The sequence below is a fragment of the Galeopterus variegatus genome, unplaced genomic scaffold (assembly GCF_000696425.1).
Source record: "Galeopterus variegatus unplaced genomic scaffold, G_variegatus-3.0.2 Scaffold1508, whole genome shotgun sequence".
Taxonomy (NCBI): Eukaryota; Metazoa; Chordata; class Mammalia; order Dermoptera; family Cynocephalidae; genus Galeopterus; species Galeopterus variegatus.
Genome location: NW_007727619.1, coordinates 39,422 through 62,580, shown reverse-complemented (window position 1 = coordinate 62,580; position 23,159 = coordinate 39,422). Strand labels below are relative to the sequence as shown.

Below are 23,159 nucleotides of genomic sequence, written 5' to 3'. Positions count from 1 at the left end.
TTTGTAATGAATATTTGAAGTCTCAAAGTTGTGCCCTGGGAACTTATTGCTGTAAGGTATCTGTGGTGTCACTAAAATTCTGGTTAGTGACTATATTAACTGATCTTTGTATTCCATTGAATTAATTAGTGAAGTGTTATTTTGTGAGTAAATGATTAGCGACATAAAGAAGTTCTAATATAGGAATGTAACAAAAGTAACTGCTATATTCTCGTTTTATACTTCTTTCAAAATTTTTATGGGGAAAAAATAAGATGTAGGATATGTATTCATAGCTTTTTCATAGAGAATAAAATAACTTCCTCAGTCATACTAATACTGAAAAATTAGAAGAATAGCACAAATCTTACTTTTTAAATAATTCTTTGTTCCTGAAGTTAAATACTAGATTTTATATTAAAAATTCTGCTAGTACTACAGCATAGGTTCCTATATATAATATTCTAAAAAGCCAGATACCTATGAAATTATATTTCTATTTGTTTGAATTCTATAAATTGTTAATCTAAAAAGTTTATTTTTTCAAGATCACAGTCAAGAATTTTTAAATAATGTATGTTAGCATTTTCCCTTTTTAAAAATATGCTACATCTAAAAAAAATAAGTTTAAATTTCTTGATATAAAACCTTCTGACATGATTTCATGTCTTGACAGGATTGAATCGAAAGATTTCCTACTCACTGATTAACTCTGCTGATGGGCAGTTCTCCATTAATGAGTTATCTGGAATTATTCAATTAGAAAAGCCTTTGGACAGAGAACTACAGGCAGTGTATACCCTTACTTTGAGAGCTGTGGATCACGGTTTGCCGAGGAGGCTGACAGCTACTGGTACTCTTGTTATATCGGTTTTGGATATAAATGACAACCCGCCTGTATTTGAATACCGTGAATATGGTGCCACAGTGGCTGAGGACATTCTTATTGGAACAGAAGTTCTTCAAGTGTATGCGGCAAGTCGGGATATTGAAACAAATGCAGAAATCACCTACTCCATAATAAGTGGGAACGAACATGGAAAATTCAGCATAGATTCTAAAACAGGTAACCTATCATGTACATGAGAGGAAGCCCTTTATTTCACCAAAAAGGCCAGATTTGCCTGGCAGTGTACCTCATACAAAGTGACAGATCACGTATTGTCAGTCAGTGGTCTAAAAAGATAAAACTCAAGTTTTCTTTTTGTTGTTGTTTAAAGTGGGATTGAAAGTAGTTTAGTAAGACTTCTGACTATAGTTCTGCTTAATAAAATACATTTCTGGTTATCCATTATAAACTACAAGCAAAATAACTTGAAATGGTAAATAAAAGCATCACATTGTAGTAGTTTAGTCATGACGTAAGGTGTAGCAAGTTAGTGCGGATAAGAAGGGATGATAGCGGAGGACCTTGCAATACTGCTCCTTTTATCTCCCATGTCAAACTCATGTGAAGTAGCTTTTCAAGTAAAGCAGCCCTTTCAACCTCTTTGATCTTAGTTTCTATAGTGAGCATCTGATAATTTATGAATGACTTCTTTATTATGCTAGTTATTTGTAACAAGTACTTTGGTGAAGTCTATAGTGAAGTATGGTTTAGAAGAGGTATGATGATATAATCATAGCGGGTATGTAAATAGTGTTGACTAGAAAAGCAATTTAAAGATCATGAAGAATATCAGGAAAATAATTTAGAAAAAAAATAAGGATCCCAGGGATGGGCAAATTCATAATTTTTAATTGTTGAATTAAGAAATTAGAAAGCATACATAAATGGTAACTAAACTTTTGAAATGAAAACTAAATTTGTTGAAAAGTGTTCTCTATTTCAGTCCTAATAGGAAAAAGTGTTGGCATTGTAGAGTTCTGGAAGTATTTTGATTTTTCTATACAGGGGCCATATTCATCATTGAGAATCTGGATTATGAAAGCTCTCATGAGTATTACCTGACTGTAGAAGCCACTGATGGAGGCACACCTTCATTAAGTGATGTGGCTACTGTGAACGTTAATGTAACAGATATCAATGACAATACCCCAGTGTTCAGCCAAGATACCTACACAACAGTGATCAGTGAAGATGCAGTTCTTGAGCAGTCTGTCATTACGGTGTGTATTTTTCCCCCCTACTATTTCCTTATGAAAATGTCTTTTGTTAGGCCAACCAATTACTGACTTTATTATAAGTAACTGTCTTAAAACAGTTGGCTCTTAGTATCAGAAATTTGTTTAGTAGACTTCTCTCCCTTCCTTAGCTGTCTCCTAAACAGGAGTGTGGTATTTTCTAGGTTATGGCTGATGATGCTGATGGCCCTTCCAACAGCCACATCCACTATTCAATTACAGATGGCAATCAAGGAAGTCCATTTGCAATTGACCCTGTCAAGGGAGAAGTGAAAGTGACCAAACTTCTAGACCGGGAAACAGTAAGTGGAAAAGTTTGGTTTAAATCATTTGCAAATTACCAAAGCAATAAATTCAAGTGCCTTGTGTTCTTACCTGCTGGCATGATGTGAAGTACTGGAAGGGTGGGACCAGTTTTCTTGTGAGGAACTGACAAGCAAGATCTAAATACTTGAAAAGCAATTACAATGTGAAAATCCGAAGAACAGAAGAAATATGTTTCATACTGATAGGAAGTTTGGATAATAAAAGATTGTATTCAGGAAGAAATTAACTGTTGGCCCCAGTGTTCTGAGACACTTTGTGGAGCTAGAAGCTGGGTTTCAAGTAATAGGAGAGATTTGGAAAACCATAGAAGTTGAGAGAAGCAAATTCCGTGTAGGGAATTCTGTGAATAAAGACGTGGAAATAGAAGCCATGGAATAGATTTAGGGGGCTTTACCCAGTTGTATTGGAGTGGAGTAATCATACAAAGAAGTAGAGGGGGATAAAGTAGAAAGGTATTTCAGGGACAGATTATGGGTCCCATGGAAAACCAGGATCAAAGGTTCAGACTCGATGCTGTAGGTATTAGAGACTTCCTGAATATTTGTGAGCTGAGGAATATTACAAGGAGATGTTAGAAGATGAGTGCTAGAGTCATGAGAGGTCAGGGAGAGCAGGAAGGCCTTTGAGAGTTAATCAGTCGTGAGGCACCAGAAACCTGAATCAGGAAATCAGCCGTGGGATCTAGAGAAATGACAAATGAAGAAACTTAGAAATGAGGACAAATTAGAATCCACAAAGCTTAGATACGGCCCTGCGTAGAAAGCGGTGGTGTCAGAGGTGACTTGATTTTTTTCCGTCTTGCTGTCACTGGGTAGTACTGTTAAAAAGAAGTAGGGAAGTCACAAAATATAAATTTGAAGGGGCTACGAGAGGTTAATTAATGTAATTTGGATATGCTCATTTTTAGAGGAAAATAGCATATTCATGTAGAGTTATTCATTTAGTATTTAGAGATTTTAATCAGACTTAGAGAGACTTGAAAGCTGGACATGTAGATACAGTGCATGCCCTTGCAAGATAATCATAGAAGTGATCCGAGGGATTGAGAGAGATGGAACAAGTGGGAAGAGGCAAGCCGTGCGGGACGTGCACTGATTCACCATCCCACCCAGACTCACAGACAGGAAGGGAGGTGGAGCGGGAGCCCGTCAGAGAGGTGGTGACATGAAGAAGTGCAGGAGGCCTTGGTTTGGGGACTTAGACAGTTGGTGATCATCATAAAGGATGCAAATACAGAAGAATAATTGGTCTATCAAAGATTAGAGGAATCTGGGGAGTTCGTGCTGAGACATCTCATCAAAGACTCAATTCTTTAATTTCTTGACCTATTACTTTTGAGTAGGGACTTTTCAAGAGTTCAGGAAGCATGCCTAGGATTGCTGTACTGCTAGGCAGAATACAATTTTGTATTTTTGACTAAAGAACCCAGATTCTTTAATATCCTTATGTCCATTGTGAGATAGTGGAGGAGATAGCCTGTGGTGTTTCCCACGCTGATTTGCCCTCAAAACCCGTTTTTGTTTGGAACACCTTACAGGGCTCGTATTCTGCAGCACATACTCTGGGATCTAGCCAGCTTTCTGGCTTCTTCCACCACTCATTCTAGAAGAGAGAGCTACAATAACAGGGAACCTCCCTGAGAAAGAAGTTATCTCACTTGATTTAATTTGTTTTATAGGAGGTCACAAAGAGATAATCTTGAGGGATTTAGACAGCTAAGTACAGTTCAAGTGTGAAATTGAGGGGGAGGATGATCTGGAGTGTCCTGAGGTGTTGGGAATGAGTCAGCAGCACTCAAGGGTGAGAGTCTGCTAATGTCTGTCTACTTCTGGCTGAGAGCAAGGTTTGGGCCCTAGGGAGGGCTGCCTTCCTATTATTACTGCAGCAACAGCATTTGAGATATGTTAACATTTTCTTCTAATCATTAGTATTATTTTTCTGTCTTAATTTCTGTTAACAACTGCAAGTTTTTAAAGATAAAACATTTTAATAAAATGAGTACATTTTTGAGAGTCATCAGAGAATCTAATCACTACTGATAACTTTTTGTAGAGAAAATAAATGGTATTAATGGTGCACTTGTTAGTAGGTTAGGGAATTACCCACGTATAGGGTACGATGACAAACGATGACAGTCCATTGAGATCTGCTCTTCTAGCTTGTCAGGAGGACACTTCTGATTTAAAACCTGTTCATCGGCCTTTTGAAAATGAACATGCATTCTCTCTGTCTTGTCTCCCCGAAAAGATTTCAGGTTACACACTCACAGTACAAGCTTCTGATAATGGCAGTCCACCCAGAGTCAACACAACGACCGTGAACATTGATGTGTCTGATGTCAATGACAATGCTCCAGTCTTCTCCAAGGGAAACTACAGTGTAATTATCCAGGTAAGCTTGGAGTGCCAGAGGGTTCATAGAATCCTTTTGAAATGAGAGCTCTTTCATTAGTCTCAGTTTGAAATATCTTTCTTTTCCAGACTACTTTTTAGAAAAATGGGAAAAGGAAAATTAGAGGTGTCTCTATCAATACTAAAAGACGAGCATTTTCAAGATGCAGCCAAGCTTTTATCTCCCTTCTTTTCATGCTCTGGCTTTTTGTGTGTGTGACTGGTAAGGGAATCATAAACCTTGGCATGGTGTTGCCCGCACCGCGCTCAGCCAGTGAGCGCACCGGCCATTCCTATATGGGATCCGAACCCGCAGCCTCGGCCCTTCCAGCACCGCACTCTCCCGAGTGAGCCACAGGGTCGGCCCCATGCTCTGGTTTTTAAGATGCTCTCACGACTCTAGGATTAGAAAGAGCTTCTTTCTTAATCATGTCTTCTCCTACTGTTCTTCCTTCCTCCCTCTCTTGACCTTCCTCTTCCCTCCCACTCCTCCTCCTCCCAACTCATCCTTCCTTCTCATAAACGTTCTCCACCCCTCTCCCTTTTTCTCCCCTCTCCTCACCTCTCTTCTGTCTCTTCCTTTCAAGTGGAGCAGCAGTAGGCTTTGTTTTCTATATATTTTATATTATAGAAAAGTCACATATGTCTCTTACCATATAGATTTTAGTGGTGTTGAAAGATTTTCGTTTTGTTTTTAATTTTGTGCAGGAAAATAAGCCGGTGGGTTTCAGTGTCCTACAGCTAGTAGTAACAGATAAGGATTCTTCTCATAATGGTCCACCCTTCTTCTTTACTGTCGTGAGCGGGAACGAGGACAAAGCATTTGATGTTAACCAGCAGGGAGTCCTCCTGACTTCAGCTGCCATAAAGAGGAAAGTGAAGGATCATTACTTACTGCATGTTAAGGTATTAAAATCTTTCTTTATGCTTTATGTGTGGATTCATAGAGAAGAGCTGCTCAGTGGTTGCCTTCTTTTATTTGAACATCTTACATTTCATCAGAAAACAAAAATTTATGCAATTGCAGTCTTTGTTTTTCACCATTCCTTTCATTTTTATTCCACTGTACTTTGAGGGGCTCATTTATTCATTTGGTTACTTTATTTAGACATCAGTGGAGCTGACTTTCAACATGAATTAGTGAAAGGGCTAGAAAGAAGTTTTTTGTCCTTTTCCTTGATATGCTTCTCATGTGGAGAAATAGGTATCTAACAGTTGGTAGCTTTTTAGAACTTGAACAGTGTATATGTATTTTTATTAAAAAGGTGTAAGCAATGACAGACAAAAATGATTTTTTTTTTCTTTTTTGTAGGTGGCAGATAATGGAAAGCCTCAGCTGTCATCTTTGACATACATTGACATTAGGGTTATTGAAGAGAGCATCTATCCTCCTGCAATTTTGCCACTAGAAATTTTCATCACTGCTTTTGGAGAGGAATACTCAGGTGGTGTTATTGGGAAGATTCATGCAACAGACCAAGACGTGTATGACACTTTAACCTACAGTCTTGATCCCCAAATGGACAACCTGTTCTCTGTTTCCAGCACAGGGGGTAAGCTGATAGCACACAAAAAGCTAGATGTAGGGCAGTACCTTCTCAATGTCAGTGTCACAGATGGAAAATTTACAACAGTGGCTGACATCACAGTGCATATCAGACAAATAACCCAAGAGATGCTGAACCACACCATTGCTATCCGCTTTGCCAATCTCACACCAGAGGAATTTGTCGGTGACTACTGGCGCAACTTCCAGCGAGCTTTACGGAACATCCTAGGTGTGAGGAGGAACGACATCCACATTGTTAGTTTGCAGCCCTCAGAGCCTCATCCACATCTGGACGTCTTACTTTTTGTAGAGAAATCAGGTAGTGCTCAGGTTTCAACAAAACAACTTCTGCATAAGATCAATTCTTCTGTGACTGATATTGAGGAAATCATTGGTGTTAGGATATTGGATGTATTCCAGAAGCTCTGCGCAGGACTGGATTGCCCACGGAAATTCTGTGATGAAAAAGTGTCTGTGGATGAAAATGTCATGTCCACACACAGCACAGCCAGACTGAGTTTTGTGACTCCCCGCCACCATAGAACAGCTGTGTGTCTCTGCAAAGGTAACCCACACAAGTATATGAAAATAGGTGTTACAGATTATTTCATGTACAACCTTTGATGGCTATACCTTAACGATGATTTTCTTCAAATTCCTATTACTTATATCTCCCCATCCCCTCTTTTTTTTTTTTTTTTCCCCAAATAAAGAGGGAAAATGCCCGCCTGTCCACCATGGATGTGAAAACAATCCGTGCCCTGAGGGATCAGAATGTATCACTGACCCCAGAGAGGAGAAGTACACCTGTGTCTGTCCCGGCGGCAAGTTTGGCCAGTGCCCAGGTGAGGGTTCCATCATTAAGCATACTTTCATTAAAAAAAAAAATCACTTTCAGTGTTTCTCATCATTTTCTTCTTTATTGGAATCAAAAAATACTGTTAAGTGTGTTTATTATAACAAGTGAAAATGCCAGTAGTTAACTTTTTTTCCTTCCTCTCCTATAACAGCACACCCTGAGTTCATAGTTGGGTGTTCCTCCTCCTATAATATTAATGCTTATGGAAACACACAGCTCTGTTATTTAGAAGTTTATGTTTCCTTTTTCTCTCTCATCCACTTCCTTTTTTATTAAAAAAATAATAATAATAATTTGAGTGATCATCTCACACAGTCCTAATCTCTTCCTTTTTTCCTCCACTTAACAGAATATTAAGGGCATGTTTTCAAGCCAGTTTCATAGCTGTACAGTATTTTCTAGCATGGCTGTACCATCATTTATTCAACATTTTTCTTACGTATAGAGAGTCAAGTTGTTATGGTTTTTTTCTGTTAAAAAAATTCTTACACGTCTATCCTTACATATGGGTTCTTTCATTTATATAAAGTAGATTCTAAAACTAAGATTTGCTATGTCTAAGGTTAACTATACTTTAAATTTTTAAACATATCATTATGTTAGTTTCCAAAAAAAGTTGTACTAATTTCCATTTCTTCCAGTTATGTACGAAGTTCTCATTGCCCTTTTGCTTGTCAGTATTGAAGGTTTCAATTTAAAGAAAAGAATTCCTCCCATCTAATGGTCATGAAATGGTATCTAATCATTATTTTAATTTGCATTGCTCTGGCTACTTGTAACAGTTGTCTTTTCATTTGTTCATTGCCTACTAGCGTTTCCTCTTCTGTCACTTACCTGTTGATATTGTCTGTTTTTTATTGTCTAGGTTATTTGCCTGTTTCTCATTATTAATGTGGAGAGCTTTTGGTGTTTTATGAGTATTAATATTCTCTGCATTACAGTTTCCCTTATCTGTATATTATTGATCTTTTAATTTGTTGAATGTATCTCTTGTCATTTTGAAATTTAATTTTTACTTAGTCTATTCTGTATAATTATACAGAACAATTTCTGTCTTTGGAAATTGATATTATTTTCTTCTTCTTTGGGGAATAGGGTTTGTTTTATATGTTGCTTGAGAAAGTTTTTCAAACCGCCTTGAGGCTATGTAACTATTTTCTGAAATTGTCTTCTAATGATTTTATACTGAACATTTTTATATTTAGATCTTTTATTATTATGAAATTCATTTCTCTGTAATGCAGTAGTCTTAATTTATTTTCTTTCAGTTGGAGAACGAGTTATGCTATGCTGGTTATTAAGCAAATAGACATTTTCCCATGGAATTGAATTTTCTAATGTTAAAATCTTAAAAAAAAAAAACATCGGTCTCTGGGGGGAAGTAAAAATATGCTTAAACTTGATTCTGATTTATTTTTTTCATATTTGTGATTCATAGGAAGTTCATCTATAACATTTACTGGAAACAGCTTTGTGAAATATCGTCTAATGGAAAATGAGAACAAATTAGAGATGAAATTGACGATGAGGCTCAGAACCTATTCTACTCATGCAGTTGTAATGTATGCTCGAGGAACGGACTATAGTATCTTGGAGGTATGTACTTATGTAGTTTTATAACTCAGATCGTGGAAGGTTTTAAAAACAAATTCTATTTTATGTTCAGGTTATTCTTCATTTAATTTTCAATTGATAAATTTTATTATAATTTTATCATATGTAAATTGTACCTCAAACTGATTTTAAATAAAGGAAAAAGTCTGAGGAAACATGATTATTATCCTTTACACTCGCACAATACTGTGTAGTTTATAGAGGACTTGCACACGCATGATCTCATTTTGCCATAAACAAGCAAGCTCTGAGAAGCATAATATTTATGCATTTATTTATTTATTTTTTAACTTATTTTATTGAAACATAATTTGATTATACATGTTCGTGGGGTACAGAGATAAATATTAGTACCTTTGTACAATATGCGATGATCACATCAGGATAATTAGTATATTCATCATTACAAACCTATGTAATCATTCTTTGTGACCCCTAACCCAAATTGTTCTTTTAAAAAAACAAAGGGAAATTGTTGAATTCCACATTTAAACAGTTCATTGATCACCTGTACAAGTTTTAGACTTTGTGGGATGAAAAGCTCTTTTTGCTCTACAATAATATAGAGATTTACTTTTGTTTTTTATAGATATTTTTAGGCAAATGTGATAGTTACCATTCAAACTCTAGATGATATTACATCTTATTAATGTTATAGAGAGAGTCTGTATATGCTTGAAGTGATAATTATCTTGCCTACCTTTATTTTTTTTAAACATGATTTAGTTTTGACTTTTGATGTTACCTGATGCTCTTTGTGTGTGCGTGTGTGTATGTTTATGTGTTTAGTTTACTAACATGAAGTTTTTTGGACATGCAGGTAGCACTTGAACTTGTTATCCCTAAAAGATCAATTTTTATTATCTTCACAATGGACAAATGAGTACATGCTTTGTGGCACTTAAATGCAAGGCCTAATTATTTTTGGCCTAATTGTTTTTACCCTCATTTGCCAGACATACCTCTCTATTTATAGATTTTTGATCAGACACTATAATTTAAAGTTCTATGAAGGTAATGTGAGCGGTAATTGTTTTTATCATAGATTCATAATGGAAGACTGCAATACAAATTTGACTGTGGAAGTGGCCCTGGAATTGTCTCTGTTCAGAGCATTCAAGTCAATGACGGGCAGTGGCATGCCGTGTCTCTTGAAGTGAACGGCAACTATGCTAGATTGGTTCTAGACCAAGTCCATACTGCATCAGGCACAGCCCCAGGGACTCTGAAAACCCTAAACCTGGATAACCATGTGTTTTTTGGTGGCCACATCCGTCAGCAGGGAACAAGGCATGGAAGAAGCCCCCAAGTTGGTAATGGTTTCAGGGGTTGTATGGACTCCATTTATCTGAATGGGCAGGAACTCCCATTAAATAGCAAACCAAGAAGCTATGCACACATCGAAGAGTTGGTGGATGTATCTCCTGGGTGCTTGTTAACAGTTACAGAAGACTGCTCAAGTAACCCTTGCCAGAATGGAGGCATTTGCAATCCATCACCTACTGGAGGTAGGCTTTATAATGTTACAATCTTTAAAATGTTACACATGTATACATTTAAGGGGAAATTTCCCAAATATTTTAGTGGGGTTTTTTATTCAAATAACATTGTCAGTTGTTACAGTCAGTATTGGAATTGAGTAGTGTGTATTATAAGACAGCAGGGCTTAGAATTCTTCCCTGCAACCAGGCTGGAGAGGAGTTCTCTGACTGCTGAGCTTCTGCAGTCATATCTCAGGTGCTGAGCAGGATGTATTTCCATACATTTTTTATCCTGTACCAGTAACCACAGGTAAACCACAGCTAACTCTAAACTCTTCTTCCAATTTCATAGGCATTGACCTAGGGGAATTTAGAATTAGTACCACTTAGTTCTTTGTACCATCTTATGTCTGATGGCTCAGGGCAGAGGGCCTGCTAGAATCTTGCTAGCAATAACAGATGGGAATATGGTTTTCCAGAAGGCCCTGACCCTCCCTGAAGTGTTGCCATATTTATCTTTCTTAAAGCTGTAGCATAGTGGGGTACTCTATGGCTTCTGTTTACTGGACTCTTGTTAGGCCACTTACCAGTAACAGAATGCAACTATGAAAACGATAGCCGTCATGCCTGATAAATAGAGTTTGGTGTAACTAATAGAGCAGAAATAATTCTTATATTAAGTGGGATTTCAAAAGATTTGGTTTCCTACTGTTTTCTTTGGAAAGTGTGTTTGCATATTGTGTGCATGGAGTAGGCAAGGTTGTCCCCACAGAAATGCTCTGTAAATCTCAGTGGCCTAACACAGCAGAAGTTTATATTGTGCTCATATTAACTACATGTCAAAATCATGTCAGCAAGGAGGCTGTCCTCGTAGTGTCACTTAGGAATGAGGCTGAGAGAGGCGTTTTCTTGAAATGGGCTACAGTGCTCACCAAAGCAGGAGGAAAGGAACTTGGTGACACTGCGCTGGCTCCTAAAGCTCTAGCCCAAAATGCCACATTGCTTTGTCCAGGAAAAACCCACAGCCATGACCAAGTTTAAAGGAGGAAGGAGAGTACTGTCCTCTGTGTTCCCCAGGGGCAGATAGTTGATAATAGCCTGCCACACTCTCTACCTCTCTACCTCTCGTGGTCTTCACGAAATAGAGTCTGACATTCTTTGTGCTCATTTGGACAAATGTGGCAATTTCCTTTCTTAAATTTGAGAGGTAACTTCTAGTTTTTAAAGTGCTTTTCATGTTCATTATTATCTCATTTAATCCTTAAATGCTTGTGAGCTGCAAATAAATTGAGATATTAAGTGCTGTTGTCTTCGTTCATGGTACTCAGATAAAGGACTGTTTTTCCTGCTCTATGTGCTTGGCCCAATAGTCTTACGTAAATTATGAGTAACTAAAGCTAATTGCGAGTTCTCTCCTCAATTCCTTGTGTTTTGGTTATGCCAGCAGTGAAGGCTTATCGATACAGACCACTTTTTACCCAGAGGTAATGGGAATTTTACTAGCTTTTATAGATCTTGGAGAACTAAATCTTCACTTACATTTAAAGGTAAAAAAAAAAAAAAATACAATAAGACTTTTTTTTTAATGATAGGACTTTTTTGTTCCTTTTGTTAATTTAGGTTATTACTGCAAATGCAGTGCCTTATACATAGGGACATACTGTGAGGTGAGCGTCAATCCGTGTTCCTCCAATCCATGCCTCTATGGTGGTACATGCGTTGTTGACAATGGAGACTTTGTTTGCCAGTGTAGAGGATTATATACTGGTCAGAGGTATGTGTATTTTTAACTTTCATAGTTATTTATTGTATTAATTTTTTTTAAACATGTAATTGTGCATGTAAAAAGTCTCTCTCTGTTAATGTTTTCCATTTTGCCATATTTATTTGCAATAGAATCATGAGGTTTATACATATTTTTTCCTTTTTTTTCAGGTGCCAGCTTAGTCCATACTGCAAAGATGAACCCTGTAAAAATGGTGGGACATGTTTTGACAGTTTGGATGGTGCTGTTTGTCAATGTGATTCAGGTTTTAGGGGAGAAAGGTAAGTGGTTTCTTTCACGATTCTTATGTACACCATTCTATAGTGCCGTATCAATTTGCAGATGCAACAAAACTTCATTAATATGGACTACATTGCTTCAAAATTTGATAATCCTCTTCTCTGACTCCATATATAATTTGTTTTTATTTTTTAAAAGAAAATATCAAGCAGATGAGAATATAATATATATACTGCTTAGAAAAACCTCCTGTACTTTAGAGATATTATTTATAAGAATGTGTGAGTTTGTGCATTCTGTACGTGTTTGGAATGAGTGAGATTAGTGTGTTTTTAAAGCAGACGCCTGTGGAGCTGTACCATCTCGAGAGCAATGATAATGAGTTTTCTTCATAATAATGCTGTAACTAACATTTATTGCATTAGAAACCCTTCTCAGCTCTCTCACCATCTTTTGTAAGAGGTGGTTTTTATTTTCCAAGGAAAGAAAATGAGGCATGGAAGTGCCTGTTGTATACCTTGAGAGGGGTGGATGAAAAATTTTGGTTTCAGATGCCATTTTCCCATAGACTTGTCACCAGTTCAATTTAAAAAATGCCCCGTGCTTGTTATCTATAAGTGCCTAGTGCAGTACATTTAGATAAGCCTTCACTCTCAGTCTTATTAATAGGCTTTCCCTGTGACCTGCTTACAGGTTTTCTCATACAGTTTTGCTCCAGTAGTGGCTGTAATCCTGAATTTTGCCATCGATCACACAGCCCCAGTTGATAGGTTGACTGTCCTAATTCTAGTCAGTAAATACTCTTAATGTATTTGACAAAAAATGTATCAGTAATCAAACTTTTTATACCAAGTGAATAGGAGAGATAGTAAGTAGACAAATTTTATTAAAGGAGGAGGAAGGGTTTGAGAAGTGGCAGGTGATCTGCACAGGTATAAACATGCCCTTGTTTGGAAGGGCAGAGGGGACTTGTTTATGAACTGTTCTGTATAAGGGTGCGGAGGCTGGGAGCGTTTTCAATAGGGAATAACATTTTAAAATGGAAAACATAGAGTTTACTATCCTTTCACATGTTTTATGGGACTGTCATATTCCTCAACAGGAAAATTTTCTTTAGAAATGTAATCTAGCCTATTTAGAAGAGTTTACAGCATACAATTTATCAAAATACACATTCCAGATTTCTGAATGGTAGCTTGGTTATCAGAACTAGAAACAAACTGATGTTTTGCCTATAAGGTTGGTTTAGTAATCTGTTGAACCCTAGAAAAATAGCAGTTAAATTTTGGCTTGATATGTTTGTCTCCCAAATATACATTCAAAACATACAATCAAATGATTAATTACTTCACAAAAGGTTTTCTGTTGTAGTTGCTGTTGATATTTTTTGGTTGTTTTACATTCGGTTTTGTTCTTGGCATATTCTGACGTTTGTCACAAAGGTCTCTCCTCGTTCTTGGCTTTCTTGGCAGGTGTCAGAGTGACATTGACGAATGTGCTGGAAACCCCTGCCGTAATGGAGCCCTATGTGAGAACACGCATGGCTCCTATCACTGTAACTGCAGCCATGAGCACAGGGGAAAGCACTGTGAGGATGCCGCCCCCAATCAGTATGTGTCGACTCCGTGGAATATCGGATTGGCAGAAGGAATAGGGATTATTGTTTTCATAGCAGGGATATTTTTGCTGGTGGTGGTGTTTGTTCTCTGCCGCAAGATGATTAGTCGAAAGAAGAAACACCAGGCTGAACCTGAAGACAAACACTTGGGACCAACCACAGCTTTCTTGCAAAGACCATATTTTGATTCAAAGCTAAATAAGAACATTTACTCAGACATACCACCCCAGGTGCCTGTCCGTCCTATTTCCTATACTCCGAGCATTCCAAGTGACTCTAGGAACAATCTTGACCGAAATTCCTTTGAAGGATCTGCTATACCAGAGCATCCTGAATTCAGCACTTTTAACCCTGAGTCTGTGCATGGACACCGAAAAGCGGTGGCAGTCTGCAGCGTAGCCCCAAACCTGCCTCCCCCGCCTCCTTCAAACTCACCTTCTGACAGCGACTCAATACAGAAGCCTAACTGGGACTTTGACTATGACAGTAAGAATGACTTTTTTCATTTCACTGAAATGTTACTGAGATAAACAGTGAGATTACAAGTTTTGCCAGAGCTACGTCAAAATGTGGAATCTTTGTTAAAGAGAAATATGCCGAAAATATGAAATTCTTACATGATTTGAAAACCTTTGGATGTCTTTAGTGCTAGCTGAGCTCACATTGTGGCTATGATGTTATTTTAATTAAGGAATTGAATTTAGTCATGTTCCAGTTGATACTCGGGAGAGATCACTTCATTTTTGTCATTGATACAGGTTCTCAATTATAATTTGGGGGACTTATGACAAAAATATAATGGGGGAGGAGCATTTTCATGCTAGGATTTTTTTTTTTTTTAATACAGCCAGAAGGAGCGGCAGTATTTATATTAGTGGCCTAACATATATTTGATACTTTTTTAAAAAGCTATATATGCCATTTAAAACAAAATCGTAATACCATTTATTGTCCAGTAATATCCCTATGCATGTTTATGGACAATTTCTATGTATCTCCAAGAATATTATATATAATATTATGTAGGGGTGGCTTTTTCCTGTGTGTTTGTTTCTTTGTTTCTTTTTACTCTTTAAGATGTTTCTCTTTTTCTTTCAATCGTTCACTTATTAAATAAATCTCGAGCCTGTTGGTAATGCTTGCATGGGGTCAGGATGTCAGCAGTGAACAAGACAAAGTCCTGGCCCTCATGGAACTTATGTTTGTCTGTCGTCTCTTCCTTTTAGCCAAAGTGGTAGATCTTGATCCCTGTCTTTCCAAGAAACCTCTGGAGGAGAAGCCCTCTCAGCCATACAGTGCCCGGGAAAGCCTGTCTGAAGTGCAGTCTCTGAGCTCCTTTCAGTCTGAATCGTGTGATGACACTGGTGAGTGCACAGGCTGTTGAAGGGCTGTCATTCTCTTGCTTGTTGTGCACAGTGCTGTTCACTGTAGGTTACGTAATTATGTAGATGCACCAGGTACCCTGATGAGTCTCAAAATGTTTTTATATTTCACTTGGACCACTTTTAAACAGTACCTTGTACATACTTGCATGAACATCTGCTGGGGAAAATATTTAAAGTGGTCTTAATGAATAGGTATTTGAACTGTAGCAACTTGTTAGTAATAGGGAATAAAATGTAATTCATTGAAAAATAATTTTATCTGATTGACTAATTGTGTATTGACTTTTTTTTTTGTGGCATGACATCAAATGTTATGGAAGTTTTGTGGGTTTTTCAAAAACCCTTGTTACAACTTCCTTCACCATACAACACATACACACACCAACTTCTAAGAAGAGATGTGATAGTCTGAAATGTTCAATTTCAGTAGTACCTTTGGTATTACAAGGTTTTATTTGTCTCTTCCCCCAACCCAACTGCTGCCCCAGCTCCCATTTGGATCAGAGCGTACTGACTGAGAGCACAGTTTAAGAGATTGCTAGTAAGTTTGATTATATTTCTAATGAAGCAAGTTTGACAGTGGGATCTTTGAAAACAGTTATGTTTATGTGATTTCCCTAGCATAAATTGCATTGATATCTAGCTTTGCCATATTAACACATACTGGTAGAGAGAATTGTCAAACAGAACTTTTGGTGGAAGTTTTTAAATCTCAGATTTAGTAAGTTTAACTGTAATTTTTTTCTTGCATAAAAATGTAACATGTTTATACATTTCAAATATTTTATTGGTGGAATAATATAGTCCATAACCCAGAGTTATGTAGTCCATAATACATTGCAGAGTCCTTTCCAAACTAAAGATGGCCATAAGTATGTCCCATTCATTTCTGATTTCAAGCATGTTATATATATATCAAAGTATACTTGTGTTTATTAGTAATGTAGTATACGGACGTAATTTTGCTTGTTAAACCAACAAGATAGAATTATTTTTTCATTAGTTTTAATTCTAAAAAGCTTGTGTTGCCAGTTTAGTAATAATTTATGTCTTGTCCCCTAAATGCTCTTCATAAATACATTTCAGGACTGTATCAGTATTTTCTTTCTTTTTCTAGTTCTTTTTGTTGAAACCTTCTTCTTCTTAATAATACTTCTAAATGCTTTTAATAAGTTATGATCAAATTAGTTATAAAAATTAATTGCCAGATAATACAGTGTAATGTACATATATGTACATCATATACGTACATGTAAATATATAAAAATATATATAAATCATTATCACCTATAAAATTAAATTCTGCCAAGAGGCCTCAAACTCAAATATGTGCTGATTGGTGCCTTGCGGGCAGCAGCTCAAACAATTTCATGTGAAGTCACCCTATTAGTTTTCTAAGGCCATTGTAACAGATCACTGCAAACCTAGTGGCTTGAAACAACATACGTTTATAACCTTACAGTTGTGTAGTTTAGAAGTCCGGGTGTCTCACTGGGCTAAAATCAAGGTATTAATAGTTCTGCCTTCCTTTCTCATAGCTCTAGAGAAGAATCTGTTGCCTTTTCCAGTTTCTCAAGGTCACCCATGTTCTTTGGCTGTGACTTCTTCCCTCTTTCAAAGACAGCAACTTTGCATTTCATTCACCTTTCTTCTTTCGTCATCCCTCCCTCCAGCCACAGCCGGGAAAGAGTCTTCTCTTTTTAAGACCCTTGTGTTTACATTGGGCTCACCCCAATAATTCAGGAAAATCCTCCCATCTCAAGGTTCTTAACTTACTCACATCATGAAATCCTTTTTGCACATAGATGGTAGGTAACATAATCACAGGTTCTCCGGATGTAGACATCTTGGAGGGCCATCCTTCTGCCTGTCACATTCGTGCATATTTATCTTGACATAGATACTTTAAAACAATCTGACACACAAATGAAAAAGGAATTTACACAGGAGATAGCCAGACAGTCTGTATTTCTCTACTGGTGTGTTAGCTCACCAGCTCTTACGTCTGTTTGTAAAGAGACAAGAAATTTATGGTGCAAGCAAACAGAACAGGGACATACTATTTTTGTATTTATATTGCATAGATATCACCTTAAATTTATTTTTTCTGTATGAGTTTATTAAATGGAGCCAGAAGAGTGGCTTACCAAGTATTTTACTCAATTTGAATGTAAAGTCTCTTGCCCATGAGGTGTTAAAATAAGAATTATTTTGTACTGACATGACCTACAGTTTCAATTGTGAAAAAATTTACAGCTAAAAAAATATTTTTCTAAGTTCCAATAAAATATGGTTACTTTACTCCTTTGGTTAATAATAATAAATTATTAACCAAATTGATTAGAAAAGTCTCTGAGTCGTATAACAGAGTGCAGGAGTCATGATAATCTTATTATATAGTTGTACTAAAGCATTCACTTCACATTTTTAAGTTATGAAGTAGAAACTGTATAATAAAAAGAAATTCTACTTTGTGCACTGTTTTCTAACTGAAGATTTTCCTAATTGACTCCTTTTGTACCTTTTTACAAGCTTCCATAGTGACTGTAATACACCTTGTCAATGCTATAGTTGACACAGTGAATAAAGAAGGTATAGTCATAAATGCTTGTGCTTTGTGTTTGTGTTTTACAGCGACTGTGTCATTAGAGTACTGTGCTTTTTGCCTATTGTAATGTTATAAAAAACAAGTTTGTGGTTTTGAGGGGGTTGAGTATTTTTATTTTGTGCGGGTGTGTATATTCATAATACAGATGCATTGCAAAAGTATTTCTATATATGTTATGTCTCCATGTTACTTTTTACATACTTTTTATTTTTTCATACTGATTTACATAGACATCAGATGTAACCCTTAGGATCCTGAGAACTTACCTTTATGTGGTACAATATTAAGAAGTTCAGAAGTAATTGTAACTACCTAAAATTTTCCTAATACAAAAAAATCCTTTTCATATGAACAGAAATAAGACTACCTCAGAGCGCTTGTAATTACCTATAAATGACTCTTCACTTTTGTTTTTTTCTTGAGTATGATCAAAGAAAATGGTAGAGCACGGTAGAAGGTATATTTTCATATTTGGTTTAGTGAAAGTCATTTAATATTAAACTTTATGTATTTAAAATTATAGGAAAGGACATTGACCACCCCCCTCCAATGACTTTAAAGTAGCCATTTATTAGTGCACTGAAATTAGAGTAATTGCATGTCAAAGGCACGGGCTAGTAGTTTTCAAAATGTCATGTAAATCACATCACCTGGAGGGCTTGTTAAAAGCCTGGTTGCTTGTTCCCAGCACCAAAGTTTCTGAGTAGGTCTGGGTTGGGCCTGGAGAATGTGCATTGACAAGTTCCCAATTAATTCTGGTGTTACTGGTCTAGGGATCACACTTCTAGGACTAATTGCATAGGCCATCAAGAATACACAAACATTGTTACCATAAAGCTCAGGAGATCCTTTTTGCTAGGACATGTGTGTTGCCAAGATTTAGGTGGGGGAAGAAGGATGGTTTTGTGCCAGATTTGATAGGGTCAGGAGAGAGGATTCAGAGTTCATAATTACAGTTACTGATGAGACTTAAACACTTTTTTTCCTAACAATTGCCATGGTTTTGCTTGGTAAATCAGAAAGGTATCTGTATTTTGTCTAATAAACTTTAGTTTTAACATGATGACAGTCCAACGTTTTAAAAAATATTGATATTGGTAGAGTTTAAACTAGCAGATTTCAATTCCTTCATTGCAATCTTCATTGAAAATTAGCTTAAATTTTTTAAGGATTATCGAATGCCGATTTAGCAATACAAGTTGTCAATTTTCTTTATTTAAAGGAATTACTGCATTTTTAAATAGACTTTAAAAAAAAATGTTATAGATATGTTACCTAAATACTGGTTTCTTCATTTTTCAGAACAATCACAGCCTTTTCAGTTTTTCGTTTAAATTCTCCAAGCAAATATTATGAGTATCTATTCCAAATTAGTTTAATACCTGGGTTTTCAAGAACATGGTAAATGCATGAAAAAAGCCTTGGCCTTGTTTTTAGAAAAGCACAAAAGTGACCTTATTTCTACCGTATTACTTTCACAATTATTGATGGTATCTAACAGTTAGTGCTTGACCTCCATTTTCTGGTTTAATCCTTACAACTGTAAGGGACTTTCACCCCGATTTCAAAGAGAACCTGAAGCAGAGCCATCACACGGCCCCCACAGTGGGATTTACATCCACGTTTTTTTGACTTGGTGCTAGAGTTCTGTGCAAAAGTGAGAGCCCTGAAAGAGCAAGTGTGTTGCAGATTCGGAGTGGGCGGGCGAGAGTGCAGCTGATGGTCTCTAGGGAAAGGTGAACAGTGTAAATATAAAATCATATTCAAAATAGGTAAGGTTTGGAGACATTTTCAGCTTTTTGTTATCTATAAACATCTAAGTTTGTTCATGAATTCTCTGAATTTAATATAATTCTGAAGATTATAATGTGCTGTAGTTTTAGATGTATATGAATTATCACCCAAATGACCTGATCAACTTCCATTTTGTTAGAGCCTATAAATTTTATTTTAATTATTCCTAAGAAAGTTCTATGTTTCTGGGTTTAGATTGTCAGAAACAAGGAAAAGAAAGTAAGATAATATTTGAGTTTCCCGGCAGAGCCTCTGGCTCGTCATCACTCATCTTTTTTCCACCCCTTCCATATCACGTTTTGTTTGTGCTACATAAATTTCTCAGCCATTTGGAATTTTCATAGATAATGGCTTAAAGACATGGTGTATGGCTGACTGGGCCTTTATAAACAGTTTACATTGTACTTTGTTCTCACCATCATTGCCTTTTCAGCCGTCTATCTGTTTTAATTATAAATGTTTTCTTTTCTTTCTACTCTGCCACCAAAAGAATCTTTGGCTGCTCCTGACCTCAGCAAATCAAGAGGTGATTTATGCATGCCAGTTGTTCATTGATACTCACTAAAAAAAATTGGTGAAGATTTAACTCTAACGCTGACTTGCTCACTTGGTTGTACAGTGTTTGCAGCAGGAGCTAAGTACATGGTTGTTTGTGCACTGCATTCTAAACACCTATTGCCTTACCTCTTCCTATCTGTCAAAGGATTTTAAAAATCCTAATGAGGAAAAAAAAACAAACTATCCCTAAATTGGGAGTTGTTTTTTTTTAAAAATTGTGATACTGTTATATAGTCTAAAATGATTTTTCATCCTTCTAAAAGTAATAAAGATTGATTATTGTAGTCTGTCAAAAATTGTGTTATATTTTTCAATGCTTGTTTGATTGTATTTTGCTTGATCTAGAGGCATGCTTTGATAATATGTATATTATGATTCATTGTTTTACTTAGGGCTAATGAAAATAGTGCAGTTTTTGAAATTAAACATATTATTATAAAGGAAGTTTATTTTCTAAATTTTTGTTAATTTAGCATGGAATGGTTACTTTTGTTATTTTAAAAAGTTGCATTAATAAGTATTTTTTAATAAGTAGTGCAGATGAAGTGACATTTGATATTCTACTTAATAGGAACTCCTTTCTGAAAGGACAGAACTTCTTTACTAATTAATGTACTAAGACTGAACCATTACTGTCCTTCATATAGAGCAAAAGGGTTCTAAGTTACAGAAGGAAAGTTGAAAGGGTATTTGGAATTGTTTGTAGAAAAGTGCATGTAACTTAAATGATAACATACTGCTTTTTACAACTCTTTTTGTTTCCTTGAATGTTATATAAAACTATACCCGCATTTTAGAATAGAGCCTAGTTCATAGAAGTTTTCAAAACTGGGGCTGGAAGGGAGGATTTCTTCAAAGCAAAGACAAAGGGTTTCCAAAGTGATGAACCTTGAATGAATGCGTAAAAGGGCTTGTATCTTTGTGTCTTTCTGACACTGAGCTGTTTTTCTATGGCACAAAAGCTTAAGAGAAAACGCACTAAAATCTCTTGTTTTCTTTTCTACCAAGGGTATCACTGGGATACTTCGGACTGGATGCCAAGCGTTCCTCTGCCAGATATACAAGAGTTCCCCAATTATGAGGTTATTGATGAGCAAACACCCCTGTACTCAGCAGATCCAAATGCCATCGATACAGACTATTACCCTGGAGGTTACGACATTGAAAGTGATTTTCCACCACCGCCGGAAGACTTCCCTGCCCCTGACGAACTGCCACCATTACCTCCAGAATTCAGCGACCAGTTTGAATCCATACACCCTCCTAGAGACATGCCTGCTTCAGGTAGTTTGGGTTCTTCATCAAGAAACCAGCAGAGGTTCAACTTGAATCAGTATTTGCCTAATTTCTATCCTGTCGATGTGTCTGAACCTCAAAAAAGAGGCACTGGTGAGAATAGTACTTGTAGAGAACCCTATACCGCTTACCCTCCAGGGTATCAAAGGAACTTCGAAGCCCCCACTGTAGAAAACATGCCCATGTCTGTGTACGCTTCCACAGCTTCCTGCTCTGATGTGTCAGCATGCTGTGAAGTGGAGTCTGAGATCATGATGAGTGACTATGAGAGCGGAGACGATGGCCACTTTGAAGAGGTGACGATTCCTCCACTAGATTCCCAGCAACACACAGAAGTCTGACGCTCAAGTTTCCCCCAAAGTGCCTGGACTTTAATAAACCTAGAGATTATATAAATAATCTGCATTGTTCTTTGGAGCAGTGCTTAAGCGCTTTTTTTCAGTGAGCTAAAATGGGCATGGCTGCACCGAGTCACATGACTCTTGACATGTTAGCCATTTCCGGTGTCCTGAATTACTGTCATCGGATGAGATTTTCATTGGCTGTGCCATTTCTGAACATCTTCTGTATTTACGTTTGTCCGTGTTAAAATAATGAAACGAAAATCAGTCCTCCCATCTTGTTAGCATGATTCATGTATTTATATAGATTTGATTATTTTAATTTTCCTGATTTCTTTTTTTGTAAATTTCATGTACAGATTTGATTTTTCATAGTTTTAACTAGATTTTCAAGATATTTTGTGTATTTGTTTTCAGCGGAAATTTGGTGGTGTTAGTGTCATTACCTAGCACCCTGATTTTTTAATATAACCAGGGCTTCACTATATGTCTTTTTCCACTGAAGTATGACATTTCATTAATACATTTCAATAGTCATTCATTTCTAGCTGTATATAGGGTGAGGAAAGATCTTATTACATGGACATGTCTTAAATGGGTTGCTGTATTTTAGAGTTATAAACATTTTTCATTATTGGAAAGTGTAATGGAGACCTTCTGCATACCTGTTTAGAACCAAAACCACCATGACACAGTTTTTATAGTGTCTGTATATTTGTGATGCAATGGTCTTGTAAAGGTTTTTACTGAAAACTACCATTAGCCAGTCTTTCTTACTGACAATAAATTATTAATAAAATACTTTAGCTTTACTGCCTGTCTTTTCTCTGTACATACTCTTGTTCGAGATTTAGTTGCTGAATTGAGATGGATGGATGGATGAATGGAAGGATGATTAATGGTTTTACTGAAAATCCTCTTTGCTTTGGCAAAGCTAGGCTGTGCATGTAGATATAGCCACTAGGTGGCAGTACATGGCTACTTGATACCGCTCAAGACTATAGGTAAAAAGGTAAAGTGTAACTTTTTTTTATAAGTATTTTCTAACTAAAACTTCAAGAAAATTTTCCTTTGTACGTTTCTAGTTTATTAATATTTATTGGCCCTGATTTAAATGCTTCTATGTTTTTCTCCTTCGTCAATGATTTAAATCAAAAACAAAGTCTTTATGAAGCACTTTATCTTTCTGCTGTCAGAGAACACATACTGTGTGATTTAATGTGAAATTCAG

General features: G+C 36.5%; 1 protein-coding gene across 2 annotated transcripts in view; it reads left to right on the top strand.

The window, feature by feature from the left end:
* Nucleotides 1–22,740, top strand: part of FAT1 (FAT atypical cadherin 1) — a 138,612-nt gene extending 115,872 nt beyond the window's left edge. For both annotated transcript variants that reach the window (XM_008577432.1, XM_008577431.1), the window contains exons 14-27: nt 656–1,045; nt 1,874–2,088; nt 2,268–2,405; nt 4,678–4,821; nt 5,529–5,726; nt 6,133–6,934; nt 7,083–7,214; nt 8,667–8,824; nt 9,888–10,350; nt 11,944–12,097; nt 12,259–12,369; nt 13,801–14,432; nt 15,173–15,310; nt 21,300–22,740. In XM_008577432.1, coding sequence (XP_008575654.1) covers nt 656–1,045; nt 1,874–2,088; nt 2,268–2,405; nt 4,678–4,821; nt 5,529–5,726; nt 6,133–6,934; nt 7,083–7,214; nt 8,667–8,824; nt 9,888–10,350; nt 11,944–12,097; nt 12,259–12,369; nt 13,801–14,432; nt 15,173–15,310; nt 21,300–21,928 — 4,304 coding nt within the window. In that variant the 3' untranslated portion in view covers nt 21,929–22,740. The remainder of the gene's footprint in view (nt 1–655; nt 1,046–1,873; nt 2,089–2,267; nt 2,406–4,677; nt 4,822–5,528; nt 5,727–6,132; nt 6,935–7,082; nt 7,215–8,666; nt 8,825–9,887; nt 10,351–11,943; nt 12,098–12,258; nt 12,370–13,800; nt 14,433–15,172; nt 15,311–21,299) is intronic.
* Nucleotides 22,741–23,159: the final 419 nt, after the last annotated feature.